This window comes from Balaenoptera ricei, chromosome 8 (assembly GCF_028023285.1).
Source record: "Balaenoptera ricei isolate mBalRic1 chromosome 8, mBalRic1.hap2, whole genome shotgun sequence".
Classification (NCBI taxonomy): Eukaryota; Metazoa; Chordata; class Mammalia; order Artiodactyla; family Balaenopteridae; genus Balaenoptera; species Balaenoptera ricei.
Window position 1 is genome coordinate 22477934 of NC_082646.1, and position 26201 is coordinate 22504134.

A 26201-nucleotide genomic window follows, 5' to 3' on the forward strand; every position below is an offset into this window, starting at 1 on the left:
TCCCTTTTCTCCACACCCTCTCCAGCATTTGTTGTTTGTAGATTTTCTGATGATGCCCATTCTAACTGGTGTGAGGTGATACCTCATTGTAGGTTTCTTTGTTTGTTTGTTTGTTTTTAATATTTATTTATTTATTTATTTTTGGCTGTGTTGGGTCTTCGTTTCTGTACGAGGGCTTTCTCTAGTTGCGGAGAGCGGGGGCCATTCTTCATCGCGGTGCGCGGGCCTCTCACTGTCGCAGCCTCTCTTGTTGCGGAGCACAAGCTCCAGACGTGCAGGCTCAGTAGTTGTGGCTCACAGGCCTAGTTGCTCCGCAGCATGTGGGATCCCCCCAGACCAGGGCTCAAACCCGTGTCCCCTGCATTGGCAGGCAGATTCTCAACCACTGCACCACGAGGGAAGCCCCTCATTGTAGTTTTGATTTGCATTTCTCTAATAATTAGTGATGTTGAGCAGCTTTTCATGTGCTTCTTGGCCGTCTGTATGTTTTCTTTGGAGAAATGTCTATTTAGGTCTTCTGCCCATTTTTGGATTGGGTTGTTTGTTTTTTTAATATTGAGCTGCATGAGCTGTTTATATATTTTGGAGATTAATCCTTTGTCCATTGATTCGTTTGCAAATATTTTCTCCCATTCTGAGGGCTGTCTTTTTGTCTTGTTTATGGTTTCCTTTGCTGTGCAAAAGCTTTGAAGTTTCATTAGGTCCCATTTGTTTATTTTTGTTTTTATTTCCATTGCTCTAGGAGGAGGATCAAAAAAGATCTTGCGGTTCAACATTCCTTTGTCTTATACACATGGATGTAATCCCAGTGCCAATCTCGCTCACTTTCAAAGATCATTCCCTTCGGTATATATTGGAAAAGAGAAGGTTAAGACTTTGTCCCTTCTGCATTGTCCAACTGGCAGACCTACTCAGGGTTGTACACGCAGCTCCAGGGCTCCAGCTCTATTTAGGACCACCGTGCACTTCACTCCTGGCCTCCACCTGCAAGTCCTGGATGTAACCTCCGTACAATGCAGCTCCCATTCACAGTGCCAGCAGCGGAGCTAGTGACCCACTGGTCAGAACTTAATCATTAGGGACACACCAAACTGCAAGGGAGGCTGGGAAATAGTCTTTAATGGGGGTGGATGCGGGGACATCTGCCTAGTTAGAATTCAAGGACTCTATCACTAAAAGAAATGTCTCTGCCACAGTACTATTTGGAGAAAAAATGTTTTGAATAGAAGGAAGGTAATCAGGCTTAGAGAAGGGAAATTTAGAAAGTTACAAAATTAGTAATCTCATCTCAGCATCATCAAGAATAAAAGTTACCCTGTCAGGGTGATGTTTTTCACTGCCAGACAGATAGCTCTCTCTTGTGAAGACGGACATAACAGGCTATCAAAGCCTAAACTTTCAAACCATATAGTTAATTCCCTTTGTTCTGATTGCATGCTCACCGAGAAATCTTCTTTCGCCCAGAGGGAGAGTATGTGCTCAACAGGCCAAGGCAAATGTCGGTTTACCTGATGATTCTATTTCTCAACAGGTAAATATATTAGTCTCTTAGACTGGGTTTGAGCTTGTCAAACTAAGGATTGGACCCTGGACCAAGACAATTTTACCAAGAAAAATTCTACGTTATGAGCCTTCTCAGCAACCAGTGTTCCCCCAATGACACCTCTCTGCATTACCAAGTGTAATGGTCAGGTATTGCTGCAACAGTACTGAATAACAAAGTGATCTAAAACATTTATTATTGCTCACATATCTTAGGTCAACGGAGGATTTGACTGATCTAAGTATGGCCAGATAGCTCCGCTTCAGGCTGCAGGGCAGGTCTGCTTCTCGCTACATGTCTGTTGATTGACAGAGGCAGCTCTTCCCCACGTATCTTCTTCGGGATGTACCTGGACCAGTGGGATATCTGAGCTATGTTCCTCTCAGCGAGTGGCAGAGAAGCAAGAGAACAACAAAAACACATGAGGCCATTACCAGTCTAGGCTCAGAAACTTCTGGCTCATTCTATTGGCCAAACAAGTCACACGGTCAAACACAAGGACAAAGGATGGGGAAATATACTCTGCCCCTTTAGTAAGAAGAACTTCAAAGTCACACAGTAAAGAGTGTGGTTACAGGGTGGGGTGAAGAATTGGGGTCACTGTTGTAATCTGCATTAGGTTAACTGCATACCTTAACCAAGTCTATCTGGACCAAGGGCCAGGGTGACAGAGGGAGAACTCAGGGCACAATTTAATTATTTGGGCCAAGGTAACAGCTTCTCTAAGTTATAGCAGATGTTATAATTTTGGAAATAAATCCTCTGCAATTAACATTAAGTGCTCAGCTATCTGCACACTTACATATCTAGTTGCCTTATCAAACCTGCACAAGTTAAGGTAACTTTTATTGTTGCCAAGAGTTAATTGATTTAGGCAAAGAAACTTGCATCTGATGCCAACTCAGGTGCTTCTATTCACCATATCAGCTCTCTCTTTGGTTGTTTTGATAATCAGGAATTTCTAAAAAGAATGTATTTTGGATGTGAAATGTTCTAATTCAGACATAAAGACGGGCTGTAAATGAACCTGCCATAAACGTCAGCCCTCTTCCTGCCAGTGCTGCTGCTTTCTGCAGTAGCAGAGCTTCCCAGTATTACCAGCTGATACTGAAACAGATCCCCAGCCTGTGATCAATCAGGCCTGTTTGTCTAAAATTGCAGTGGCTCAATCTGAGACCAAAACTCAGAAGTCAGTGGCCCAGATGGGGCTTCTGCCATGCTTCACAAGAGCATGGTACAGGGGAAAAGGCAAATCAGACCCACCTTCCAGCACTTAGTACTTTAGTTTTTGGACAGGAGGCTCACTTTATTATTTGAATATATTTGAAAACGTTTTGTTTACAACAAGAAGTAAATGTAAAACACGACTATTGTGGGAGTTTAGAAAAAGGAGCACACATTGAGGGCTGGGTTGGTGAGGAAAGCTTTTCCAAAGGAAATGAGGTCACTCTTTGCTGGGGGAAAAGTGAGGGGGTCATCTCCTTTCTACCACAAGGCTGAACAATCACCTACACCCATGTGCCCTGCAAAAAGTACTATTATTTCCTTGCTGGGCTCAAGGACACCCTTTGGTTTCTGGGAAGTCCACTCTCCTCTCGCCCAGAACTCCAACTTAGCCTCCTCTGGACGCTATCCACGCTGTCCCCAAATTTGCCTGGCCAGTGGTCACCCTGCCTACTTGAGCATCTGTTCTCTTCATCCGCCATTCCTTTCTCAGGTGTAGCCCTGAGTGCCTGGACGGCGTCCTACCGAGCCCTGGAAGGTCTCAGAGTTTGCCTCTCCCAACTGCGGAGCCTAGGACGCTGGGAAATTGGCTGTGCTCCTGAGGAGTGGGGGCAAGATGCGGTCCTGTTTTTAGCCACAGTGCGGTCTTCATCGGATTTCGGAGAAGCCAGTCTTGGATTTCCCCGTCCCCGCGCCCTGGGCAAACGCAGGATTTCCGTGGGAAGCGCCAGTTGGGGTGGGGAGCTGGCTCCCCCCCGTGCTCGCTCCCCTCGGGCGGGCGGGGCGTCTGGCGCCGAGCGCGCTGGAGGAGGCCCTGGCGGGGGCGGGCCAGGCGGCGGGGCTGCCCTCCCCGCAGTGACGTCCCAGAGGGCGGAGGGGCGACGGACTGGCTCCGCGCCCTCCCCGCCTCCTCCGGGCGCCGGGTCCGTCGGTCCTCTGGAGATGCTGCTGCCGCCCGCCGTTGAAGTTGCGGAGCACGCCGCTGCCGTTCTTCCCGCTCCACCGCCGTAGCGCCCCGGCGTCCGAAGGCGCACCCGAGCCGGGCCATGCAGCCGGGAGCGGCGCCGCAGGCCGTGCTGGTGGCCGTGCTGCTGGCGGGGCTCCGGGGCGCGACGGGTCGCCTGCTAAGCGGTGAGTGCGCGCGCGCTGGGGCGGGGGCTGGTTCCCGGGCGCTGGGCTGCAGCACCCACTGCACCCCACCTAAGGCTGACCGTCCTCAGGGCCACGGTGCCTCTTCTCTGGCCCTCCGCGGAGTGGGTGGAGGGGTGGCGCCCCTGCCCCACCAGTGGACTTAGCCCTGCGGCGCCCCCTACTTGTAGAGGAGCAATCGCCCGGCTGCTGAGCCTAGCGCCGGTTCCCTGCGTGTCCTGGACCGCTCGAAGTCTGTTCCCCGCCCAGGGCTGCCAGAATACCGAGAGACGAAGGCTAGATGGGGCAGTGAGCAAAGTGCCCCAGTAGGCCCCCCCTCGGCCCTCTCCACTGAGAGCGGCGCCGTGGTCCCCGGGACCCCCACGCAGGGCTTGTCCTCCTGTCCCGGGAGACGGTGCGTACAGTAGGCAGTCTGGATCGGCTGTGCCGTGGGAACCGCAGCCCGTTACTCCTGGTCTCTTCTGGGGGTAGAGGATGGCAGGATCCAGCGCCTGGAATAAGAGCGCTTAGAGATCGGGAAAGAAGCCTAGTTAGCGCGGGGCAAGCCCCGCCTGACTCAGGGGAATGACTCTCTCTGCTTCCTTCCTCCTGTCGTGTCACTGCAGCCTCGGACTTGGACCTCAGAGGAGGTACAGTGCTCTGGCTCCTTGCCTCTTCCATTTGTTCTGCATGTCGAGGCGGGGGCGGTGCGGGGTGGGGGGGGCGGCGGCGGAGGGGATGTCCGTTCCCCTTTCTCAGGTTTCCTTGGCAGGCAACAGATTGGCCAAGAGGGATGGAGGAGGATGAAAACCTCCGCTCCGTTATCGGTGCTTCCGAAGCTGATTGAAGGGATCTAAAGTTGGTTTCAGGATGGGGTGGGGTGCAGGGTGGCAAAATGGGAGGGTAACCGAATTCAGCTGTTTGGGTGACGGCAGCACGGGCTCTGTCCTCCGTGGCCGCCCTTCCCCTTCCTGCAAATGAGAGGAGAGAAACACTTCCTGAAGGCAGGGGGACCAGCTGCACCCTGGGCCTTCTTCCAGCTCTGGCTCCCTCTGGCACTCACTGGCTGACTTGGGATGTGTGGCCAGGCTGGGCCATACAGGAAACTCATTTAAGGTGTTATGTTTTCCCTTGATAATCCAACGATGGAAAAGTGGGGACTGCCAGTAAATTCAACTCCACCTTGGGGGTGCCTGGGGCTCATTTGTTTTTCCTCTGCTGCCTCATTTGGAGCCACCTTTAAGGACTCATAAAGCTGAGCTGGCCCAGCCTTCTCCCCAGGGAGCATCCCAGCCCCGGCCTCTCTGGCCAGTGGTCCCTAGTCTCTCTGGAACACCTCCTTAGTGAGAATGTCCCACTTTTGAGGCCTCCTAATTTGCTGATGGAGCAGTCCTGTTAGAGTTTCCCTATTCAGCAATAGGAGAAAAGTGACAGAGAAAGCGAGAAGATGCAAAACTTTTACAATTTGTTTATTGAAAATTTCTTTACAAAAGCGATGAAAGAAGAAACTGAAAATAAGAATTCACAGGAGCTTTCCAGATTATCTGTATGTGCTCTGTTCCCATTTAAGCACTGAAAATGCAGTTAACTGCCTGTGGCCTTTTGCTCTGTATTCTGGACAATTTGGAGAATAACTAATGCTATCTGGCTCCGTGCACAGTTGCAAAACAAATTAGGAAAATGAGAACTGTGAGAGCTGGGAAGAGGTTCCCAAACCAAAATCCTTTATTCCTCGCTCTGTGGCAGTAATTCATACCCACAGCCCACAGACTGGCTCTCCATTGCAAGGGATTCCCCTTGTTGAAATCTGGTTTTCACTGTACATCTGGATCCAGAAACATGCTGTGTGTTCCTGTGGGTTAGGGAGCGGCAAGTGTTTCTGTATTCCCTGCACCTAGCACAGCGCCAGGCACGAGCGTACATGCGATACATACTGACTTAACGAAGGAGCAATGAGGCTAATGTTTTGGGTGCAGCACGGCTTTAGGCACCCAGACACAAGCCAGGGTGGTGTGTACTGGTGAACGATTTTTTATCCGTCCTCAGTAGAATCCCATCCATTTGTCCTTGATCGTCTTCAGCCCTTCAGGTGTCAGTCAGATGAGACATATTACATGGGCTCCCAGTGCAACCTGAGCCTGGGGTGGCGTGGGGAGCAGAGTTCAGTGGTTATGGCTGTGACTTTGTAATTAGATCTGGGTTCTGACTCAAGTCATGCTACTGATAGCTTATGTGGCCTTAGCCAGACTAATTTCTCTGAGCCTCAGTTTTCTCATCTGTAAAATGGGGCATAAACAATATCTACAACAGTGGATTACTATGAGTGTTCAATGAGATAAGGTGTGTATGTAAATGCAAAAGCCCTTAGCATAGTACATGACACATCGTAAGAGTTCACTGAACCTTAGCTGTTGACTTTAGGCAAGACCAGTAGCAGAAAACCCCATGGATCTGATGCTTTTATCTTCTGCTTATACCATAGACTGGGTGACTGTTCAGTCCTGCTACTGACACATACACAGAGGGTTCCAGGGTAGAGGAGCCCACGCCTGACTTCAGAACGCCTCTCTTACCTGAAGGAACCCCCAAACAGAGATAACTCACTTTAAGCCACACCGTCTCCTGAGACTCCCTAATGGCATGAAAGTGTTATTTGTTTGCCTTTGAGTGAAACAATAAATCTTCATCTACCTCTCTTTTAAAGATTAATTTTAAATGTCTGCTTTTCAATAATCTGTAATGGAACAAACAAAACATGGAGTCTAAGTCACTGTATCTCCATGCTGGAAGGGGTATTAATTTGCTCTGAGAGCTTAATGACACTACAACAAACCACTGATGAGTAATCAGAACTCCTGGCTTCACTCAGATGCCTCCAGGCATCCCTGCTCTGGTATATGTCGGGGGCACTAACATAGGGAGGCTTCTTTTTTTCTCTAGGTCAGCCAGTCTGCCGGGGAGGAACACAGAAGCCCTGCTATGAAGTCATTTACTTCCATGATGCTTCTCGAAGACTGAACTTCGAGGAGGCCAGAGCAGCCTGCAGGAGAGCTGGGGGCCAGCTAGTCAGCATCGAGTCTGAAGATGAACAGAGACTGATACAAAAGTTCATTGAAAACCTCCTGGCTTCTGATGGTGATTTCTGGATTGGGCTTAGGAGGCGTGAAGAGAAACAAAGCAATGGCACAGCCTGCCAGGACCTTTATGCCTGGATCGATGGCAGCCCAGCAGCATTTAGGTAAGTGTGTGGAACTCACAGCAGCTAACTCACTTGATGTAGCTCCAGAAAGAGGCAGGCTGGATCCACGGTGCCAGTCAGTGGGGAAGAGAAGGCCCAGCCAGGCAGAGCCCTGAGGGGATAGCAGTACTGGCAGAGCCACTGACCAAAGCAGTGGGGCGAAGGTGGTAAATCAGCCTTAACCTAGGCCCAGAGAGCTCTGTCCAGGAGGGTGGCCCAGAAGCATTGCTTCAGTGGCACACAATGCTTGAAGTCAGTGGTTCTGGCTACCTGGCCTTTTGGACTAGAACCCCAGTGAGAGATTTTTTGTAAATTTTTATTGGAGTGTAGTTGATTTACGATGTTGTGTTAGTTTCAGGTGTACAGCAAAGTGAATCAGTTATACATACACATATATCCACTCTTTTTTAGATTCTTTTCCCATATAGGCTATTACAGAGTATTGAGTAGAGTTCCCTGTGCTATACAGTAGGTCTTTATCAGTTATTTATTTTATATATACTAGTGTGTATATGTCAACCCCAATCTCCCAATTTACCCCTCCCCCTGCCCCCTTACACCCTGGTAACCATAAGTTTGTTTTCTACATCTGTGACTCTATTTCTGTTTTGTAAATAAGTTCATTTGTACCCTTTTTTTAGATTCCACATATAAGCAATACCATATATTTGTCTTTCTCTGTCTGACTTACTTCGCTCAGTATGACAATCTCTAGGTCCATCCATGTTGCTGCAAATGGCATTATTTTGTTCTTTTTAATGGCTGAGTAATATTCCAGTGTATATATGTACCACATCTTTTATCCCTTCCTCTGTTGACGGACATTTAGGTTGCTGCCATGTCTTGGCTATTGTAAATAGTACTGCAGTGAACATTGGGGTGCATGTGTCTTTTTGAATTATGGTTTTCTCTGGGTGTATGCCCAGGTGTGGGATTGCTGACCCAGTGAGAGATTGAAGGCCTGTGAGGCTGAAGGGCTCCAGACTGTAGGAAATTATGATGACAGGCAAGAAATTAGAGCCAAGATCTAATTCTCTGTATTGACCAAGAGGGGACTTAAGGAAGCCTGCAGTTTGTGGGGCCCTTCTAAACCCACAGCACGGGACTCACTTCACACACCTGCCCCCCAGCACCATGGCATTGCCATCGTCCCTCCTTAAGAAAAGCAGTGACGTGGAAGAACGTCAGAAAATATCAAAATTAAAAGGCAGACATAAGACTGGAAAAATGTTGTAAGAAATTTAACAGTTATGATCTTTTTACAATAAAGAGTTTGTATAAGTCAAAAAGTACTAAAAGTTTATATAAGTCAGTAAAACCCCAAAAGATAAAGGGGCAAAAGACCTGAGCAAACAGTTCACAAAATAGAAAATCTAACTGGTAAACAGTAATATGGGGAAAACATTTAAACTCATTTTCAATCAAAAGAATGAAGATTAGACTATATCTTTATTACCTATTCCATTCAAGACAGCGTGAAGTTCACCCATTATGCTGTTCAGATCCACACCTTCATCTAAGTTCCGGGAGTCGTTCCTCCAAGATTCTCGTGGGCCTCTCTCCTGGGAGAAACTTTAGAAAGGAAGCTTAGGAGGAACTACACTCCCCACCACTGCAGCTGGTCCCAGCGCCACAACTGATATTTATTGACCCCCCTCCTCCTCTGTCCAGTCTAGATTCCCCTCACCCTCTGTTCGGGGAGCCTCAATGGCTCTCTTACCTTGTGGCAGGACCCAGACCCTCATCCCTGAAGAGTGTGAGGCCTAGTCAACTTGCACTGCTTAGGCTGGAGTGATTTCACTTTTCTATTTACCATCAAAATTGGGCACATGAGTACCAACAGGTACCCAAGTAGATAACCTGGGTGTCAAACATATCTCTCCCTGCCTGTAACAGCCGAGATACCTTCGCCTCATGATTAGGGTCCTGCAAAGAGAATGACTCCTCTTCTTGCCTGCTGGTCCCTGGACACAAGAATCCCCAGATGTCCAAGTGGCAGCCATTGTTCATAGTTCAATAACACTCTTGCTGTATCTTCTGGTGGAAGGATTCCCCCAGAAGATACCAGGACCTCTAAACCCACAGAGCTCACCATTGCAGAGACAAGAAACACAAATTCCCCAAGTAAGTACTACCAGCGAAGGTAAGCAGGGCTACTCCTCCTTTCATAAGCTATGGCTTTACGAAATGTATTTCCTAAAGAATAAGACCTGAAAGTCAAAATTACTTCTTTATCCATGGGCTGCAGAATGGATGTTGTGGTACCAGGCATGAAAACGACACTAATCTCCTTGTACATCTCCATCAGAGCTCTTGGGTGACCAGATGCATTGTCAAGGAGCAGTAATATTTGGAAAGGAAGCTTTTCTCTGACAGTAAGTCTCAACAGTGGCTTAAAATGTTCAGTAAATCATATTGTAAACAGTTGTGCAGTCATCCAGGCTTTGGTTTTCCATTTATAGAGCAAAGGCAGAGTAGATTTAGCATAATTCTTAAGGGTCCTAGGATTTTTGGAATGATCAATGAGAACTGGCTTCAACTTAAAGTCACCAGCTGCATTAGTTTCTAACACGAGTCATCCCGCTCTTTGAAGCCTTGAAGCCAAGCATTGACTTCTCCTCTCTAGCTACAAAAGTCCTAGATGGTATCTTCCATTATAAGGCTGTTTCGTCTACACTGAAAATCTGTTGTTTAGTTTAGCCACCTTCATGAATTATCTTAGCTAGATCTTCTGGATAACTTGCTTCAGGTTCTACATCAGCATTTACTGCTTCACCTTGCATTTTTCTGTTACAGAGAGGCCTTTTTTCCTTAACCTCATGAACCAACCTCTGTTAGCTTCAAACTTTTCTTCTACATCCCTTGGCTCCCAGACCCCAGAATACTCTTGGATGACAAAGGATGATACAAAGGTCAATGATTCAAAATGTGCACTGCATCTTGGAGGGTGATGCCTTATCCTCACAGAGTATTGCCTCTAAGCTAGTGCTTCAGCTGTGTTTTCAACAAGTTCATCCATCACTCTGTCAAACTGGCAGCTTCAGGATGGGTGAATATGTGATGTGGCTAGTAAATCCCCTGCCTACTCCCACATCTCCTTTGCTATAAACTAGGTTTTTTGGTCTGATGAGATCTTATTTGGAATTCTGTGCTGGTAGATCAAAGACTGTGTAAGCATTTGGATAGTGGCGCTAAGGCCTTGAGGCAAGAAAGGCAAACCCATACCCAGATTGTATGTCTATTCCTATCAACATGAATCATTGCCCCTTTCAGGATGGAAGGAGTCCAATGTAGTCAACTTGCTACCAAATTCTAGGCTGGTCTCTGTTCCCAGCAGATTGGATGTTGGGCAGTAGCTAGATCAGCCTTGGTGAGTGGGAACGGCTACTGTTGAGCCCACACATGGCCTCCATCCCTGCCACCATGGCTACCCTAGTATGTATCTCTTATACCAGCACTGGGGCAGCTGATAACAGGCTGGCTGACATCAACTGGCTAAGTCATTTTGTCTCCCTGGTTGTTTAGTGCCTCTTCCATGCTAGAGGCTTTTCGGTGGGCTTTAACATATGATAGATTTTCATACTTTACACCTACTCCCATATGTCTATTCACATCACTCTATCCAAGAGCTCCTTGTCCCCAGTCTTCCACCCTTTATCCTTTTAGACTCCTAATCAACTGGCCAAGCTCTTTGCCTTTACCCCTGACTTTTTATATAGTCTAATCTCTAATAACTTCTCTTTCTATACTAAGTGGTTAACTAGGTATATCAACTAAGCTCTGGCCATTGGGAGGATGTTTCCTTATCACTTGATCCTTCAGAACCACCTCTGAGTGGGACTGTAGTACAGCTGCTGCCCATTTGGAGTTGTACCCCCGTGTTTGGCTGACCTATCCATGAACCAAACTTAGGCTGCCTTTATCAGCTAGTCGTAAGGGATTCCTTTATGCAGCTATAGGTGTAAGCTGAGGGACAGGCTCTGGTACAACAGTGGAAGATGTCATGGCAGTCTGCTCTACCTGTTCATACAGTGCCATCTGGTCCTAAATATACCTCTTCCATCTTGTAATGAGTTGATTCCAGGCCTGCCTAATCTTTTGACTAGGTACGTCTGACAGTGTCTCTCTTACATTAAGCAAGTTGGATTGCATGTTCTCTTGGTGCTCCTTGCCTAATAGCAAGCCAGGAGTTGCTTTGCAAAAGGTGATTTTTTTCTCATCTATAGATGATATGTCCTTGCTGTAGAATCTTAAGGGTTTGCACTGTGATTCTCTCATTGGAGCTTGTACAGATTCTATATGGCATTATTTTTCTCACCACTGATACCTCTAATAATAGGGTCTGATGGATCATATGGCCCAAGTGGGAAGTCTGCTTACATCACAGCCTAGAACTGCTTCAGTCCTTTTCTACTCTGGACCCCACTCAGAGACACCTATCTTTCATGTCAACTGGTATATAGGCCAGAGCAGTATTCCCAGGTGTGAAATATGCCACCTCTAGAACCCAAAGAGACCTACCACACGCTATGCTTCCTTCTTAAAATTATTGCAAGACGCTTCAAATTATTGAGAGATGAAATAATTTGACCTTTAATTTGAAAGGGGTGTTCTGGCATTCTCTAGATCACTAGACACCTACACAGTTTCATGAAGTAGCAGGCCCCTGAATCTTCATAGCGTTTACCTCCAACCCTTGGAGGACTTGAGTCTTACTAAGGCCTCCAGTCCTTGCTCATCTGGTTCAATTAACATGATGTCAGCAATATGGTGGACCAGTGTGATTTTTTGCAAGATATCCAGGCAGTCTCTTTTCACATCATATTATGACAGAGGGTAGGAAAATTAGTATAGTCCTGAGGAAAGACCATAAATGTATACTGATGTCCATTCCAAATAAATGCAGACTGTTTTCTGATTCTCTTTCTGATACAGGTGAAAAAGAATGTAGTCACCAAATCTGCATATTAGGTACCCAAGGACATGTTAAGCAGCTCTAGCAAAGATACCACAAATGGCATAGTAGGTGCAATTGAGACTTCTACTTGGTTAAATTTGTGCTACTCCAGTGTCATCCTTCAGGATCTGCCTGGTTTTTGCAGGAGCCAGACTAGTGAATTATATAGAGATATGACAGGGAATACCATCCTTGCATTCTCTAGGTCTTTAGGAGTGGCACTACTTTCTGTCATCTTCGCCTGGATAAGATATTGTTTTCTATTTACTATCTTGGAGAGGATAGGGAAGAATGCAGTTTCAGAGGCTTCCACTTGACCTTCTCCACTATTATAGCTCTTACCCCATAAGTTTTCAATTCATATATTTTAGGACTGGGGAATGACCACTGGATGGGTCCACTGTGAGCTGGTCCTGATGTCAGAGAGAAAGCAGTGAGTGGTCCTGAAGAGAGATCTTAGTCATCTGCCCAGGAATTGAACCTGGGTAGCCTGGATGAAAACCAGGAATCCTAGCCGCTAGTCCACTAGGGGCTAGAGGCTAGAAGCAAAGTTCCCCTAGCTCTTACCCACACTGGAAAATGCATTTCTCAAGGAGGCAAAAACTATAAAAGCAGGTACAAAGTTTATTATTAGAGACACAGCATAACATGTGGCAGAGCACACGGAGAAGCAGTTCGTTTATTTAAGACAGAAGCAAGGCAGAAATACACACCCAGAGAGAAAGGGTTCGGGCATCCTCTGTAATGAGGAGGAGTGCGGTAAAGAGGTGATTTAAATCACTAATGTAGGACAGTCCTTCTGGGTCTTTGTTTACCTTTGGCCAATTATCTTCTTCTTTCACACCTGACCAGTCCTAAGACCCTCCCTAATATGCATGCGCAACTTTTTGCTAAGATGGATTCCACCACAGAGGCCTGTGGGGATATGTCCACACTTATTATGGGGTGGCGCCCCCTCCCGTTTTGACCCTCAAGGAGCCTTTCTGTGCATGTGCAGACAAAGAAGTTTTCCTTGACCTCAGGAGTGGTCATCTTATCTCTTTATTCCTGCAGAGCTCAGCTTCTGCCACTAGCTTTGTCCTTGGAGTGTCTGGGTGAGAACAAAGCTTCAATTTTATTCCACTTGACAAACACCAGCTGTCCAGCCCAGGGGCCTATCTATCTCCTACTTCAGTCCTGGGCCAGAACTCCATTTAATACTTGGCCTCAATATGCTCCCACTCAAAAGGGTAGTCTTAATGACACTTCAAGTCTTTGGGTATCAGTGTTAACTTGCACCCTGTGTCCAGCAGTCTTTGTAATATTTGGGTATTCCTCTTTCCCCAGTGTATTGTTACTTGAGTAAATGGCCATAGGTCCCTTTGGGAGAATAGAAGAAATTGCCATGTGCACCTAGTGTGGTGTTGCAGGGTCCTTCCTCCTTCTAGCAGTGAGTTCCAAGCCTGAAAGCTGGCTCAAGTCCAGAAACTAGATGCCAGGCATAATATTCCAACCATTCCATCATCTGTGAAATAAAATAACCTAAAGCCATAGGGCCAGTGGGGAGGAGAACAGACAAGCAGGAGGTCTACCAACAGGGTTGGAAAATTGCCTGGAGGTGACTAATGAGGTGCAGAGCCCAGCCCCAGTCAGGATCTCCAGCTCTCCAGGCAGTGTCCAAGCAGCCTCGCAAGCTCAGCTATCATCCAGGCAAATTCAACCCAGTGGATTCAGCAGAGGATTTTTCCTTTCGGTGAACCGCAGCACAAGACTCAAGCAGAGCCATATGAGGGTGCTACACAGAGAGCTGTCTCCTAAGGAGGGGCTCTGACACGAGCTAGGCAGAGCAGCAGGGCTCATCTAAATAGCCTGAGCATCAGGGCAGATCTGGGCCCCCGAAGGAAACTGCTTAGGTGAGTAACCAGGCGAACTACAAAGCCCAGCCCTGAGTCAGCACATGGGGTGGGTGCTTGCAGCATTTAAACTATCTATGGAATCTCAGGCTTTAACCTGGCACCCACATATCCAACTGGGTGGCAGCATCATTTAATTTCAAGTACCATTGGGGCTGCTAGTGCACCCCGCCCAGGAGCTAGGGAGACAAAGACAAGAAATCAGGCGGCAGAGGCTGACAGAAGGGCTCATCAGCCTGATGAAGTAGAAACAACTTAAAACCTGAAGAAGACTACTTGGGCCTCCTGCTTTTGCCCCCACCCCATCTCTTGCTTTGAAGCATCTCCATGCTGGAAAGTCTTGCTCAGATGCTTGAATTTTCTATCCGCTCCTCAGAGCTAGGAAGGCAGCTATGGCTGTTGAAAAGCATGGGGAGATGGAAACAGGGCAAGCTCTGGATGAGATAAGCCATGCCTCTCTCAGTGCATCTGATTTCTAAAAAAAGAGAAACAAAACCCAGTTAGCCAAAAGCAAAAAAGAAATAAGATCATCCAGACTGGCCCTGCTGGCTGCTTTTTCTCATAATTCCTTTGCAGACCTTATATGGTAATATATTCCTCCCTGCAAAGGCAAATGTCAGATGATTGATTGTGATGTCCGTATTAGAAAGCATGGTTCTACTTACTGGAAACACTTCAGTTCCTCCCTGTCTCTTAAGCTCCTGGCTCAGTGGAACATGATAGGAAAACAAAGGCTTTGAAGTCTTGTGGTATCCTTCTCCAGTTGCCTCCACTGTTGACCCCTTTCCTACAGGAACTGGTATGTGGATGAGCCTTCGTGCGGCAGCGAGGTCTGCGTGGTCATGTACCATCAGCCATCAGCACCCGCCGGAATCGGGGGCCCCTACATGTTCCAGTGGAATGACGACCGATGCACCATGAAGAACAATTTCATCTGCAAATATTCCGCTGGTAATGAATCCTCTCCCAAATTATATGGCTGAATTCTCAACCTCCTCTCTCATTTCATAAGCAGCTGCTGGTTCCAAGAATTTGTCACGTGGTCTCTGAGAAAGCTTGTTGCAAATGCCTGCAGTGTTAAACATTGGGAGTTCTTGTGAAGGGAGATGTAGTGACACTTCCTCACTGAGGAGTAATTCTAGCACAGGAGAGGGGTGTTAGATGCTAAGAGAAGGGTTGAAGAAATGAAAGGGTCTAATTTATGTATGATAAGGCAAGAATTATGAGAATTCAAGAAACAAAAAGCCCTCCAAGTGGACAGTTATAATTCTTATTCTTTCCGGATATGAGGTTGTATGCTGTAGGAGCTTGGAATACAGTAAGTCCCTACATACGAACCTTCAAGCTGCAAACTTTCAAAGATGCCAACCTACGTTTGCATGTCCAGTCCCGTAAGTTAGTTCACGTGTCTGGCGTACATTGTCACATGCGCGCATCCTCTACAAGTGCTTGTGCTTTCGTGTACTTTACTGTACAGTACTGTATAGAGTATAGTGGTACAGTATCTTTATTTCAAGCCCAGGATGTCCTGAGGCAAGTGTAAAAGCAATGGTGATGTAGCTGGTACTGTACTGTACTGTAAGATTTAAAATGTTTTCGTTACATTTTCTGTTTGTTTTTTATGTATTATTTGTCTGAAAAGTATTATAAGCCTATTACAGTACAGTACTATATAGCCGATTGTGTTAGTTGGGTACCTAGGCTAACGTCGTTGGACTTACAAACGTGCTTTCCGAACAGAACTCGTTCGTATGTAGTGGACTTACTGTAAAGAAGAAATATGAAAGGAAGCTGGCCATTGTTCCTGCAAGTCTTCTACCAGCCACGTGACATTATTTTCTGGGGCTTGAAGGAAACAGAATAATGACCAGAGGAGGTAGATGATAAAATATATCAATTTTACTGACACTGGGCAGATAGAAGTCAATTTGATTAGCAGGCTTAAACTCCTTAGGGCACCCTCTAAATGCACGCCTTGCAAATTTAATTGGCGTTTGCTTCTAAATCTGTGAAGGGTTTTGAATTGGCTACAAGCCTGTAGTCTCACTGTGCTGAGGTTTCCCAAACTCCTCCATTATGTTGGACTTCGATCTAAACGTGAAGTGATTTTTGATCTGTTACTGAAGTTTCTCACCTCCCTGAAGCCAACTGCTTGACCCCAATTCTGCATCCTTTCCTGACACAAGTAGAATGACTTGTTAGTTACATCTATTCAGGGACTAAACAATCCTGTCATTTTTAAATTGTCAGAATTTGACTGTGCTTTTGCTGCTAAAGTTGTTTTTCCTCCCTCTTCACCCCTTCGGATGAATTCTCTCCAAAGACCTGGCGTTCCCCACCATACAGAGTTGTCTCAGGCAGGGAGGTTGCAAGGACTGAGGCTGGCTTAGCAGGGCACATTTTTAGAGCAATTAAAGCAAGGCACTTGTTACAAACTGGCTGCCCCATCACTTTTGTTCCTTATATCCTATTAGCTCCATGATTTAAAATGTTGTACTTCTTAAATATTTTTTGAAATGTGAGATTTTGACATTTGTTTTCATAGCCTTTCATTTTTGGACTTTGAACCTAGTTAGGTTTTTTTTTTTAATCATAATCTTTATTAATTTTGCTACTGCCTGATTTAGACTGAGTCCTAGCAGGAAAAAGATGGCCCACTCAAAGGGTTTAATGAGAAGAGTAAAGTAAAATGATATTTGCCAAGGTGTGGGCACAGAGCATGAGATGGTGAAGTGCCCAGGAATTAGCTACAATGGGAAGTTGTTACTACCCCTAGGTTTCAAGGAGCAAGGGGAGGGACTCCAGAGAAAGCTTGGAGTCATGGAAGAGGAGCCACCCAACAGGAGCTGTAACCAGAGAACACAGCTACTGTCAAACCACAGTGACGTGGGAAGGGGGCCTGCGGAATAACTACCAGGACTCCTCTCTTCTCCTACCCTCTAATCTCCTGCTTCTGCCTCCTACTGGTTAAGTCCAATCAAGAGCCAAAGGACAGACTTCCCTGGTGGCGCAGTGGTTAAGAATCCACCTGCCAATGCATGGATACATGGGTTTGAGAAGGTCCAGGAAGGTCTTTCCTGGTCCGGGAAGATCCCACATGCTGCGGAGCAACTAAGCCCGCACGCCACAACTACTGAGCCCGCGTGCTGCAACTACTGAAGCCTGCATACCTAGAGCCCATACTCCGCAACAAGAGAAGCCACCGCAGTGAGAAGCCCACGCACCGCAATGAAGAATAGCCCCCGCTCTCCCACTCTCTGCAACTAGAGAAAGCCCGTGCGCAGCAGCGAAGACCCAACACAGCCAAAAAAAAAAGAGCCAAAGGACAAGGGAGCCGCAAGAAACAGTCCATAGACGTCAGCCTCCCAGGACACAGAGAAGGACCAAGAATAGATCCAGCAGAGAGAAGTGGGCACACGGAGAAAGACTAACACATTGCCTTTACGTGGCCCCCCTCCTCAGGATAAGTTCACACACCTCAGCACGCCATAAAAAATTGGCTTGATCAGACCCTTGCCTGTCTCCAGCCCCAGTTCTTACCACTCTTATTCCCCCCCCATCCCATTCCCCTCTGCCCTCTGTGAAGTTCCCCAAGAGCTCTTAACTGCTGTTTCCAGTGCTTGGAACACCCTTCCCTCTTTCCCGGTCAGCTCATTCTCAGCCTTCAGGTTCAGGTTAAACATCACCTCTCATCACAACCCAGTGCAGTAGGTGATCCTTGATGATAATGATGATGATGACAATGGTGATTTTCTATAAGGGGCGTTTTTAGGACAATCTGCAGAATTTGAATAAGATCTGTAGATTGGTTAATACTATATATATCAATGTTGATTTCTTGGTTTTGATAATTTTACTATGATTATGTTAGAGTATTACCCCCCCCCTCCCATCTTAAATACACACTGAAGTATTTAGGGAGTAAAGGGTAACTATGGCTGCAACTTATTCTCAGGAAAAAAGTTATGGATGTATCTGTATGTGAATATATATACGTGTATGTGTGTGTGTGTGTATAGATTTAGATATAGACTTGTAGATATAAATATATAGGATATATATAAAGAGCGAGACAGAGAATAATTATATAAATGAAACGTGATAAAATGATAACATTTTGGTGAAGGATACATGGGAATTCTTTGTACTAATCTTGCAAATTTCCATAAATCTGAAATTATTTCCAAATAAGAAGTTTTAAAAAATCACTTCCTCTGGTAAGCATCCAGGGCCCCTCAAAACTAGGTTAAGTGTTCCTCCTATGAGGATCATAACACCTCACACACACAGTACTTTAACTGCCTGTTTACAGGTTTGTCCCCTTCACTATATGGTTGGCATGAGGTCTGGAAATATACATGTTTGACCAGTTAATCCCTGCACTTGACGGGCTAGGGGAAGGTCACCCAGTATGGTTGCAACAGGATGGCACAACATCCCATTATACCAGAGGGCAAGGGACAGGTTGAAAGATAGCATCTAAAACTAGATTTGACAACATGACCACATAGAGTAGGTGGCATGCTAGCCAGATCTGATCACTTGATTCCTCCTGGGGTGTCCTAAAGGCATAGACGCATTCAGTGGAAATCAGAGACAAATCATCTGAGGCCATGTGTCACAGACCATTGCAGCAACTGATGGAAGTGCTGCGTTAATTTGCCATGTTCACTGCAGTTTTGCCCAGTGGATTGAACTATGGAGGGACAAGAAAATGACTACATCGTGTAATGTCTTTGAATATATGATGTATTGCAATATATCACAAAATTAATGTGTTAATATTCTCCTGTACTTCCATATTTTATTGCCATCCTGTAGAATATAAGTTCCTTAGAGGGCTGGGACTACTTTTCACCTGCTATTGTATCTCTAATACCTAGCACAGAGTTTGTCTCCTTGTGATTTTAATTTTTCATTTGAATTTTTTAAATTAAAATCCCAGTTCAGCTACTTATTAGCTGTGAGATTTGAGCAAGGTGTTTAATCTCCCTGTACCTGAGTCTCCTTGTGTGCAAATTCAGAACAGCACTTACCTCATAAGGCTATTATCAGGATAAATTGTGTTTGTTTTTAATAAAACATTTAGAGCATGATGCTGTTTCTATCATATAGCAGACATTTTTAATAAATAAATGGATTTGCATCATCTCTACACACACGCACACACACACACACGATTAAAAGTTTCCTTTCTGAATAAAACTTCAGAATAGCTTTGACATCCTGGCCTTAGGACTGTGAATTCTAAAATTTTGACCTTATGGACCCTGACGCTATGATCCCAGAGCATCTGATCAGCGTAGAGTCACCGCCAGTACAAAAGGCTGACACACTTTCAGCCAAAAATAAAAACATTGATGTAGGTTGTCTGTGCAGCCTGACTCTCCTGAGGTTCTTAGAAATATTTTAAATGACTCGTGTTCTAGATCACCAGGCTCTGCCTTGGGGCTGGCCGTGGTCTACTTAGTCCCAGGCCACTTCCACTGCTTGGAGATCAGTGTTTGTTGCTCTAAAATATCCCCAATAGGAATTGATCAAATGTCTTGGATTGCTTTACAACAGTTCAGGCCTGGGTGTAGCCAGGGAGGAGTGGGGATTATTGTTGAAAGCAGATTAGCCATACGTTCCTAAGAGTTAAAGCTGCATGATGGTACATAGGGGTTCATTATACCGATCTTTCCACTTTTGCGTATATTTGGAAATTCTCATATTTAAAACTTTCAGTTTTAAAACTAAAAAGTTTACTTTTTAAAAAAGAAAAAAGTGCCCAAGTAAAGCTGAGGAAAGGCTAGTCTTTGTGCAGAAGAGATTCTTTGGACTTACTAACCCGGTTTCTAGTGTCTGATAATACTAAACGAAATTTGTTGGACAACTGAATGAACAGATAAATGGATGCCATGCTCTGGCCAACTTCATTCAGATGGCATGGAAATTTACTTATTACTCTCATTCTTGTTTCTTTCTGCTATAGAAAAACCAACAGCTCCTTCTACAAGGCCTGGAGGTAAGACTGTCAATTGAGATTTGAGTTAATTTGGGCTGTTTCACAGGTTTAGAAGCTTTTCATAGGTTTAGAACCACATGTTCTTTAAACCAGATTATTCAGCAGAAAGACCACTGGTGTTAACCCTGACCCTTTGGACAGGTATATGCCACACCGGACATGACCAGTAGTTCATTAATCTCACTAGCATTGTCTTTCTCTCAAATATCTGAAAAGTAATAGTTGCAAGTTCAGTTTGGGATGTTACTTGTCATTACTGACAATATGAAAGGAATAATCCAATCTAATGATCCAAGAAGCAAGTCAAACTGATAATTTGTGGTCCTAGAAGTGAGTCATTGGCCCTTCCCCTTGGCACTTCAGTACTTTATGGTCCTTGATATCAGCTGCCTGCTGGTTGTGTCCGTACATGATTCTTGGCAGCAAGTCTCACCAGAAAGATAAAGACAAGTAAACCTCTAGGTCAGCAAATTCAATTCTTTACTTCCCTGTGTTTATAAACGGCACTGGTCACAATGCTGGTGCTTTTTGGCATCCCACCCTGAAGCTGGTAGGACCTCAGAGAATATCTGGATTTTGATGCCTTTCTCCAGGTTCTCAAGTGCATGTGTCTCCCTCCAGGTGAAAGAACAGAGCCAGCAATGCCCATACTTCCAGAAGACACAGAGAAAGAAGATGCCACAGAAACACTGAAAGAAAGCAAAGGTATGTACAGAACTCTCCCAGAGAAAAATAGATAATATGACTCTCTTGATCACAAATTCCCCATGATTATATACCCTACTTTGTTCTTTCCCACAGCAACTTAAAAATGGAACCAGACAGAGCACTTGTGACTTTGTAAAAACTGCATTATATGTTAGATTTTGTCAGTGAAATACACAAATGGAGCTATCCTAAGACAATTGGGGCGATTAGACAAGACAGGAGGTAAAAAAAAATCTGCATGAAGACAGACGAGGCTTGAGAACCTCCCAGAAGTTGTTTGGGGGGAGGGGAACTAGAGAATGGATGTAGAGAAATAAGAGCAGAAAGACCCAGGCCATGATTAATATTTCTTTACGAGACAAATAGAGGCAATGGACATAAAAGATAAAAGAAAATGGAGTGATAAATTGGAGTGCTAATGGACTTTCAACCTCAACTCTCACCTTGAGTTTCAAGAGGGAGATCAGGGCTGGTTACTAGACTTATCATGGTGATCATTTCATAATGTATGCAAATGTCAAATCAATATAGAATACATCCAAAACTAACATAATATTATATGTCAACTATATTTCAATTAAGACAAAAAAGAGAAAGATCTGAGTTTTTGTCACTGGGCAATTTTTTAAAAAACACTTAATTTTTCAGTTTAGTTATTTGCATAATAGAAGTAATAACATTTTTCTCACCTACCTGAGAGCATTTCTGTGTCCATAAAATGAAACAGGATATTACAGTACTGCAATTCAGTTGTGACACTAGTCACCGCATGTTAGCACAGACCCTACAGGTTAAGGGCTCAGTCCCCAGCAAGACTGCCCTCACTTCAGATATCAGCCACAAGTTAGGGGTCCCCAGGCCACCCACACTTCTAATCGACTGGCTACAATTCCAGGGAGCGCCCATGACCCCATCACGTTCAATCATTCACTAGAACAACTTACAGAACTCGGGAAAACACTGTACCTATGACTATGTTTTATTATAAAGGATACAAATCTAGGAGCAGCCAAATGAAACACATACAGTAAGGTCTGGGAGGGTCTCGAATGGGGACTCTCTGTGTCCTCTCCCTGTGGAATCAGGATGCCTAATCACCTTCCTGGCAAATCAACGTGTTCACCAGCCAGAAGGCTCCACTGCGCTTTGGTGTGCAGAGATTTTCTTAAGGTCTCATTACTCAGCACAGTTGATTTGATCATTGGCTGTGTAACTGAACTCACCCCCTAGGCCCCACCAGCCCCCATCCTGAGACATCTCTGTCAGTATAAACTCTGATCTGGTCTGAAGGGCTCATGGATAAGGAAGTTACTCCTATTTCTGAGAAATTCCAAAGATTTAGAGCCTCCCGCCCAGGTACCAGGGACAAAGCCCAGTCAAATTCTTTATCATACAACAGATGTAATGTGTGAAAATGCTTTTTAAAAAATCCAAAGTTCTGTGCAGCGGTGGGTGGCATTTTTATTGCTCATTGTTACTACGGTGGTATTTAAAGTAGGTTTTGTTTTGAGGTTTCTTTTTGGTGGTTGTCGGGTTTGTAGCCTCACAGAAAAACAAAGCCACAGCCTCTGGATGGTTGGGAATCTTAACCAGTAGGAGTAGGAAAGGGCTCAGTCCCCAATCATTGATTCCTCCCAAAGCCCCTTGAGGGAAAATTCTCTGGTTCTAAGACTTAAGTCTTAGGAAAGGTAAGAATGGTAGATCTCTAAGTGCCCTCCACAGTCACTGCTCATGGGCCCAACCGGATCCAGTTTGCAGTCAGAAACGTGGGTAAGGCTCTACAGTCTGATTCATGTGTTACACGTGACCTTCTCATTCCTGGCAATAACACGGAGACTTCTGGCTTGTTTCTTTTTACCTCCCTCTCCCCGATCCCACCTTGGAAACTACTGTTTCTGTCCTTAGAGTCAAAGACATCAGCACCCCCAAGCAGCCTCAGCTTTGTTAACAAAGAGGAAGAACGAGAAAAGAGATAATCTCTTTCATCTGAAAAAAATGTTTAATTAACAAAACTGCCCATCTTGTATTTTGCAAGAGACCCAAAAATGTAAACTTCTTTTCTCGCTATTACTTCAGATAATAGGACAGGTAGAAAAGCCTCATTTATTGAAACTGGAAGACTTTGCTCTCTGGGTAACTATTTCCTTCCAGAATGCGCTCCTTGGAATGCTCTGTGTTGATTACGCTTTTTTAAGCCTGTTTTGAAGCACACAGAAACACCACTAATGCTGATAATGTGTGCTTTTCTTTGCAGAAGCTGCCTTGAATCTTGCCTACATCCTAACCCCCAGCATCCCCCTTCTCCTCTTCCTTGTGGTCACCACAGGTGTATGTTGGGTTTGGATCTGTAGAAGGAGGCAAGTAAAACCTTCATCATGTAAACCTTTGTGTTTTCTGAACTCTTCAAGATTTGGACTTCATTAAAAGCCGTGGCAGCTCCAAGAGAATCACTCCTACAGATTTGAGAGTAAATTTTCTGATGGGCTCAGGGCACTCAGAAGTACTAAGCATTGTGCTTAGCTGTGATTAAGAGAGTGATCTTACATTCTTTAATTTTTGTGTGTGTGGAAGATTTTAAACGACTTGAGGGGTGAGACCGTGTTATTCGTCTGTGCATCCACACATCACTCAGCAAAGTGCTCTCATGCATGTATGCGCTCACTCCAGGAATGCTTGTTGGGTGAGTGAAGGAATGGATAGTGAGCCCTCTGAAAACGACTGTTCCAAAGCCTGGCAAACCACTGACGCTAAACCACTTAATTCAAAATGAAATAGCCAAATCCTTTTAATTGACTTTTAATTGAATTCACAAGTGTAGATTGCTACAAAATAGCTGCACTAAGTAGCCTAAAGCACCTCTGTTACTGGATCATGTGCCACCATTTTTGAGGTAACCAGAGGTCTTCTCAGCTACCTTTTTATCCCCCATCATCATGGTCTACATAGAAGAAAGAAAGCAAAGGTACAGTTTAAGACTTGACTCCCTTTGATGACCAATTTAAGATAAACTAGTAAGATTCCAATGTAGACCCTACTTCATTTAATAATAACTTCCTTATAGGATTATTAGAAGAATTAAAGCAGTTAATATATGCAGAATGAGTATATAGTGAGCACTCAAAAATGTTATCTCTTCCTATGATCATTTTCATTGGTTAATTCCTTTTAACCCAAAAATAGAATTCAGTTCAAAAACTTGCAAATATATTTTCTAACTGCTTAGTCTGTGGTTGGGTCTTGATTTCCCTCCCTTATCTATCTATTTATCACCTCACCACAATGTGGGATTGTGGCTTTGAAGCTGGAGTCTATCTCAGGTTTTTAACCATCTTTGTGCCACAGACCCCTGTAGCAGTCTGGTGAAGCCTATGGATCCCTTCCCAGAACAATATTTTTAAATGCATAAAATAAATTACACTGGATTACAAGGGAAGGAATAATGCTGTTATATAGTTTAGCGAAATATTTCCAGAAATGAATGTGAAACAGTAATACACATGCTCCTTTATTAATGCTTCTTTATTTAGTGGTGAGTATAAGTATCATAATACTGAAGTAGAGATGAGCATAAAATATTTTAAGGCATCTTAAGTAATAACTGTGATGTGATATGAAAATATCTATGATTTCTGTTGGTGAGCAAGTCAAGATATTACTAGTGGGAATTCCCTGGCGGTCCAGTGGTTAGGACTCCGTTGCTTTCACTGCCGAGGGCCGGGTTCGATCCCTGGTGGGGGAACTAAGATCCCACAAGCCGAGTGGTGCAGCCAAAAAGAAAAACACAGAAACAAAAACAAAAACAAAGAAAGCTATCACTACTCAGGTTAACTGCCCACATTCAAAACCGAAGGACAAGCTCAATTTCACTTAGAGATGGATTTTTTTAAAGGCGGTATTTTCCCCCATGCAATTCTATCCATGGACCCCCTGGAGGCTCTGGGGATCCCAGAATCAACACCTCCGTTCTGTGCTCTGGCAGCAGTGAGTGATAGATATATAACAACACTCTCCTCTTTTATTCCCACCCCACCCAAAACCTTGACCTGTAGGTTGAGGCAGGTGAGAAGCGCAGCACAGTGACTGCCCAGAATGGCCCCCTCCTGCCTGCACAGGGGCACAGGGATGTTCTCAGTCCCCTTGTCCGCTGAGCCCTGGTTCTCTTTACTCCTAGGAAACGGGGGCAGCCAGGCCCCAGCACGAAGGAGCAGCGCCCCGCCTGGCCCGCTCCTCAGCCGGGGAACAGCCCGGACCTGGAGGTTTACAATGTCATACGAAAGCAGAGCGAAGCTGATCTAGCCGAGACCCGGCCGGACCTGAAGAACATCTCATTCCGAGCGCGCTCGGGAGAGGCCACTCCCGACACCATGTCTTGTGACTATGACAACGTGGCCATGAACCCATCCGAAAGCGGGTTCTTGACGCTGGTGAGCATGGAGAGTGGCTTCGTGAACAACGACGTTTATGAATTCTCCCCAGACCGAGTGGGAAGGAGCAAGGAGGCCGAGTGGGTGGAAAATGAAATATATGGTTATTAGGATGCACGATCGAACCCTGAACTGACAAGAATGGGAAAGAAGAGAGAAGCAAAAGTCTATTTTCTATAAGGAAATCACTCAGAAGGTCTGTGAAAGTGCTCAGATCAGGTCCTGGGGGCGAGCATGAGAGCCCCTGTTGGACCCGCACTTCGGGCTATATCCCTTATCCCAGTCCCTCACCTGGCTGGAACTTCTGAGAAAGCACCTTGTCCAGCGTCTGGCACATAATAGAAAATAAACAACTGATTGTTACAACTGACTTTCAAGGGACAGTGCTTTCACTGGGTGGGTGGCGGGGGGGTAGCTGCCGTGGAGCTTGGGAAACCAGCCTCTAGGTTCTGTTTCTCCTGTTCTGTACAGCTGCAAGCATCACCACAAAGAGACAGAAAGTACAGAATCTTTTCAAAGCCCGCCTATGCCAGCCTCGAGCTGGGCTGCGCATCAGCAATTCTTATATCTATTTTTTTCGAAGAATCAAATCAAATAAAAAGCAGGAAACAGAATGTTAGTCAGTCTGTGTCTACAGCCCTTCCTCTGCATGTGGCCTCTGGGGACCTTTTTTTCTTTTTCCTGACATCCAAACGTGGAAATATCTAACTTGGAAACACTTTAGAAACTGAAAATGAAGGTTGAATCTAGGGTTCTCGGCTTATTTGTGTTCCCAGCCCTGTTACTGCACGTTTTTCTGTTTGTGTGTTTGTTTTACTGCAGCGTCAACATAGCATTAGTAATAATGCTAATGATTTTACCTTTTTGTTTTCGGGATCTGACTATTTCAAAAACTTTTGGACTCAAATGCTGAGAAAAGTCACCTAACGTCAGTCATTTACCAGATGAAGTTCTGAAGGTCATTGTTTAAATCACCAACAACATCCCTCTATCAGCTTAATAATCTTATTATTTTAACCATTCCTCATATGTCCTGTTTTTGAATAGTCTGTAACTTTGCCTGACACATGGAGCCCCAAT

General features: G+C 45.1%; 1 protein-coding gene across 1 annotated transcript; it reads left to right on the forward strand.

The window, feature by feature from the left end:
• Positions 1 to 3628: 3628 nt before the first annotated feature.
• LAYN (layilin) lies at positions 3629 to 25735 on the forward strand. Its single transcript, XM_059930412.1, has 7 exons — positions 3629 to 3898; positions 6836 to 7133; positions 14776 to 14933; positions 19957 to 19989; positions 20611 to 20694; positions 22952 to 23054; positions 24869 to 25735. Exons 1-7 carry the CDS (start codon positions 3814 to 3816, stop codon positions 25230 to 25232), a joined length of 1125 nt encoding a protein of 374 aa, XP_059786395.1. The 5' UTR covers positions 3629 to 3813; the 3' UTR covers positions 25233 to 25735.
• The last annotated feature ends 466 nt before the right edge of the window (positions 25736 to 26201 follow it).